The sequence below is a fragment of the Gavialis gangeticus genome, unplaced genomic scaffold (assembly GCF_001723915.1).
Source record: "Gavialis gangeticus isolate Ggan-Ray unplaced genomic scaffold, GavGan_comp1, whole genome shotgun sequence".
Classification (NCBI taxonomy): Eukaryota; Metazoa; Chordata; order Crocodylia; family Gavialidae; genus Gavialis; species Gavialis gangeticus.
Window position 1 is genome coordinate 4,578,492 of NW_017729003.1, and position 4,271 is coordinate 4,582,762.

At 39.2% G+C, this 4,271-nt stretch overlaps 1 protein-coding gene across 2 annotated transcripts in view; it reads right to left on the reverse strand.

The window, feature by feature from the left end:
• PCDH15 (protocadherin related 15) overlaps positions 1 to 4,271 on the reverse strand; it is a 1,188,119-nt gene that overhangs the window by 1,048,162 nt on the left and 135,686 nt on the right. For both annotated transcript variants that reach the window (XM_019507771.1, XM_019507770.1), the window contains exon 2: positions 2,891 to 3,009. In XM_019507771.1, coding sequence (XP_019363316.1) covers positions 2,891 to 2,981 — 91 coding nt within the window. In that variant the 5' untranslated portion in view covers positions 2,982 to 3,009. The remainder of the gene's footprint in view (positions 1 to 2,890; positions 3,010 to 4,271) is intronic.

Genomic DNA, 4,271 nt, shown 5'->3' on the forward strand with positions numbered 1-4,271 from the left:
ATGATCCTCAAAAGTCCCTAGAAGTGAGCACTTCAAACTTGGGGAACTAACCCATGTTTATAAATTGAATATTGATCCTAAAATAGGGAAATATTTCTCTTCATGTACATCATTTTATAAATTTTAGTTTAATGATGTGCACTGACTTAACCATACCAGGATGATATCAATGTGCTCAATTGTTTACTCTTTCATTGCAAGATTCTGTTAGGGTTTTTTTTGGTTTAGAAACATGTGGATAATATGTTGATGTAAACAGCCTAAATTTCAATTCTAAGTTTAAGTTACACTGGCAATTCCTCCCTTAGAGTAATTAATGAGTAACTGTAAGCACAGTGTAAACTGACACTGTTGTCTTTCAGGTAAGGAGATAAAAGTCTCATCAGTCATGTTCAATACAATCCCAAAGTTTGCATAAAATACTGGTATTGACTTTACTGGTATTTGATAATAACAGGACAATTAAAGCACTTGATAATCCATGTTTTGCAACAGTTTAAACTAAATACCACAAGATTGACTTCTGGCTCTAAGCTTTTATGAAGAATTCAGTGCACTTTGAAATATTACTATATTCCTTTCCAAAACAAGCCTATATTTCTGTGGATTAAAAAAACAAAAAACCAAACAAAAACCAAACAAAACAATGCTGTCCTGCATTTCCACTTAAATTAGGTTTTGCCCTAACTTCATTGCAAGTGAGACAGTAATTAAAACACCTAATGCTGGACATGTCTTCTAGAGTCCCAAAATGTAAAATCTTTTTTTCTCCAAAGGAAATCTTCCTTGTACTGTTGCTTTCTGTGGTAGGTCTGGAACTTGTAATAAAGACATGAGTGATGATTCAGAATTAAATGCAACTCAGAACTGTCTGTGACAGATATGCCTGACATGCAGTACTACTGCTCCAGATGTCAGTGGTATACTGTGATATGCCCTTTTCAAAGGAATCTACCAGAGATTCAGTTTCCTCCTACGTATTTTCAAAACACACACACACACACACACACACACACACACACACACACACACACACTTAGAACTAAAAGTCTGAGCTAGACTATTTCATTGTGGCTTTAAAAAAGTATGGATCACTGAAGTGTTCTGAAAAATCCAAATTCTACCACTTCCTAGAATGGTGAGAATCAGGTTAGCAGTCAGATACCGTTTGCAGATACGGCAGATAGAGATGAAGTGTTCTGTTTAACATGAGTCAAAAAGTTGGCTCCATACTTCACACATACACGGAAAGAAAGTCAAACAAAAGTATTTTATAACGCTGCATTTTTGCAATATTATTTCCTCTGTTGCTGGCTACCCTTTGCTTTGTTGAGATGTGCAAAAAAGCCTTTTCTTTCCCTGCTAATTCAACAGAACTTATTCTGAGACTGCAGTGGCTTGTTTGCTCTATTCTAGTCAATACTTAGACCTCTCTGTCTGTCTTTCTCTCTCTTTAACATTACTTTCTTTTAAAATGCTGATTTATAAACTTATTATGTGCAATTCTAATTTGACTGCAGATACTGAGCTAAATGCATTATTGGCATGTTTCTGTTAAATTCAATGAATGGACATCAATGATTAATGTGGTCTATTTTTGTCCCATCATGTTATGATTACTGCACTTGTTTTTTTCTTGTATATCTGTGCTTTGGGTCTTTCTCAGCACTGATGTTATGGCCAGTTGACAGGAATATCAATAACTATAGATCAAATTTCTTTTTGTCTTTTAAAAAATATTATTTGTTGTGGTAACTGGTATATTTCTATATAAAGTATCTTGAGATTCATCTTTGATTCACACATACAAATTTTAATACGTTCAGTTTTACTCTGGTTTCTCTTCAGGATACTAATCAACAGCTTCCTGAATACATCTTTTCATGGTTTCCTAGTAAATGTTTTTGCTGCAACTTCCAGGGGTGCTCCTCCCAGAGGCACTGCTGCAGGTTTGCCAACTTATTTGCCAACTTGAGTGGAAACCAAATAGTTGTTATTCACTGTCATTTGGTGGTCAGTCCAACTGACAGATGAGATAAAATGCTAGGGTAAACAAATTCCAGCCTCCTAAAAATGTATAGTTTCAGACATACACATTGGCAACGTGTAGAGGGTGCACATGGGTGCACGTGCACCCCCTGAGATTGGTGGTGCATCCCCTGCAAGAAGCACTGCCAATGCTGCTGGCAACGCCTTCAGGTGGTCACAGCTCGCCACCCCACCCTCGCTGCTGACACAGCCAGAGGCATCTGCAGGTGGTCACCAATCACTGCTGGCTGCTGTTGGTCTGTGGGAGCTCCCCACTCACTGCTGCCATGCCCCCACTGACTGTGGGTGGTCACCATGCCTCCCCAGCCTCCAGGGGGCACGAGACATTCACGTACATATATTCTTCTTTGGACCATCCAATTGCAGGCTAACACAGGGAACTGAACAATTAGATCATATTCCTTTCTCTTGCAGATCATCATATTATCATTTTAATCTATTTTCAATATTCCTTGACTATCTTGCCAACTTCCAGGTCACACAGGAAGCTACACTTCAGTTGAAGAGATACTAAATGGAGGGTATTTACAATAAATTTTTAACCACTTAAGACTCTCAACATTTCCCCATCCTAGCATAATTTTCATCATATTCTTGCTGCACTTTGGTGGTAGTCTCTGACTGTCAAGAAAACTACTATGGGGATTTTCTACCATCCTAGGAAACAGCTTTTGTGACAGGATTATAAAGCCCTTTTACTATTACTATTCTTTTTATAACTTGTCTTCTCAAAGTAACATAATCAACAATATTTTTTTTCTACTGAATATCAGTTCATTGGTAAAACTGTTATACACATTTGTACTTCTAGAAAAACTGTTGAATTAAAATGTTTGCTTACCTTCATCATTCTGGGCCAAACAATCTGTCAAGACAGTAGCAACTGTAACTCCCACAGTGAACCATTTCCATAGACAAAACTGCTGTAACATTTTCTGTCAAACTTCACTCAAGCAAGATCTGAAACAAGGAAGAGAAAGATGTAACATATTTAATCAGTAACTCAAAGTAAACACAAATGTCAATGTAAAACAGTTATTAATAATTGTTATAGTTAATCAATTAAAACAGAGGTCTTGAATTGCATAAAACAAGAATTAGTTGTTAAACAGAAACAAAATTAAGGCTAGAAAAAAGTGTGGCCAAGTAGAGTAGATCAGCTACACTGAGATATGTCCCAATATAACTGACCTGCTTCACATGCACCTGTTGTCCTGCTCTTTGATGCAATGGGACAATGGGTCATGTGTTCTTCTGCAGTTTGAAAGGCCCATTCCTTCATGCCCCTGGAATTTCCATACAAGACTGGGCCCCTCAAGCATTCGGTGCACCCTTCTGGCTTTCTCTGCTTATTGAGCTGCAACCCTGGGATCTTTGGGGTACATATGGAGAAGAAGTGAAAGACAGGTTTTCCCTGCTTACCTGGACATGTCCCTAGGATCTCTGGGGCATGTCTCAGTAATGGGGAGGAAACCTCAACTTTCCCCACTTACCCAGACAGACCCTGGAGATCCCAGGGATGTCTCTCAGTAGGCTGGGAAAGTCAGTTAGGCTCTCCCAGGGCTTGTGGAGCCCAATCCTTTATGGGAATTCCCCAGGTCCACAGGATTGGGCCCCTTACCCCTGCCCAGGGGGACTGGAGGGCATGGGCAACTCCAGGCTACCCACAGTCTCCCACCATAAAGTAAATAAATATCCACCAAAGTAAAGCTTTACAAAGTATTACTACTGTCTGTCATGACCATAAATGAGGGCATTCCCAGCATGACAAAATGCATGGATGTCTATTTGCTTTCACTTTTTGCCACCATAAAAAACGTTATCATGGCACTAAGGCAAGGAAATGTGAGAACTGTTTCCATGCTAAGTGATTTGTAATCATCAGCCATCAACAAGAGTTTGAGCTTGGTGTGTTTGTTTTATAGAAATCTAGATACGAAGCAAATAAAAATAGTATTCTTTCAGTGTCATAGTTTCATAGTTTGTAGGGTCAGAAGGGACCTGGGCAGATCATCAAGTCCAACCTCCTGTCTTGGCAGGAAAAAGTACTGGGGTCAAACGACCCCAGCAAAGTGTTCGTCTAGCCTTGTCTTAAAGACCCCCAGGGTAGGAGCCAGCACCACTTCTCTTGGAACAGCATTTAGTGTTGTCCTTATTAGAAAAGTAAGTCTATGCTGCAGCTGATGTCCAACTGCAGCTAATGTCCAACTTGCTTGGATAGA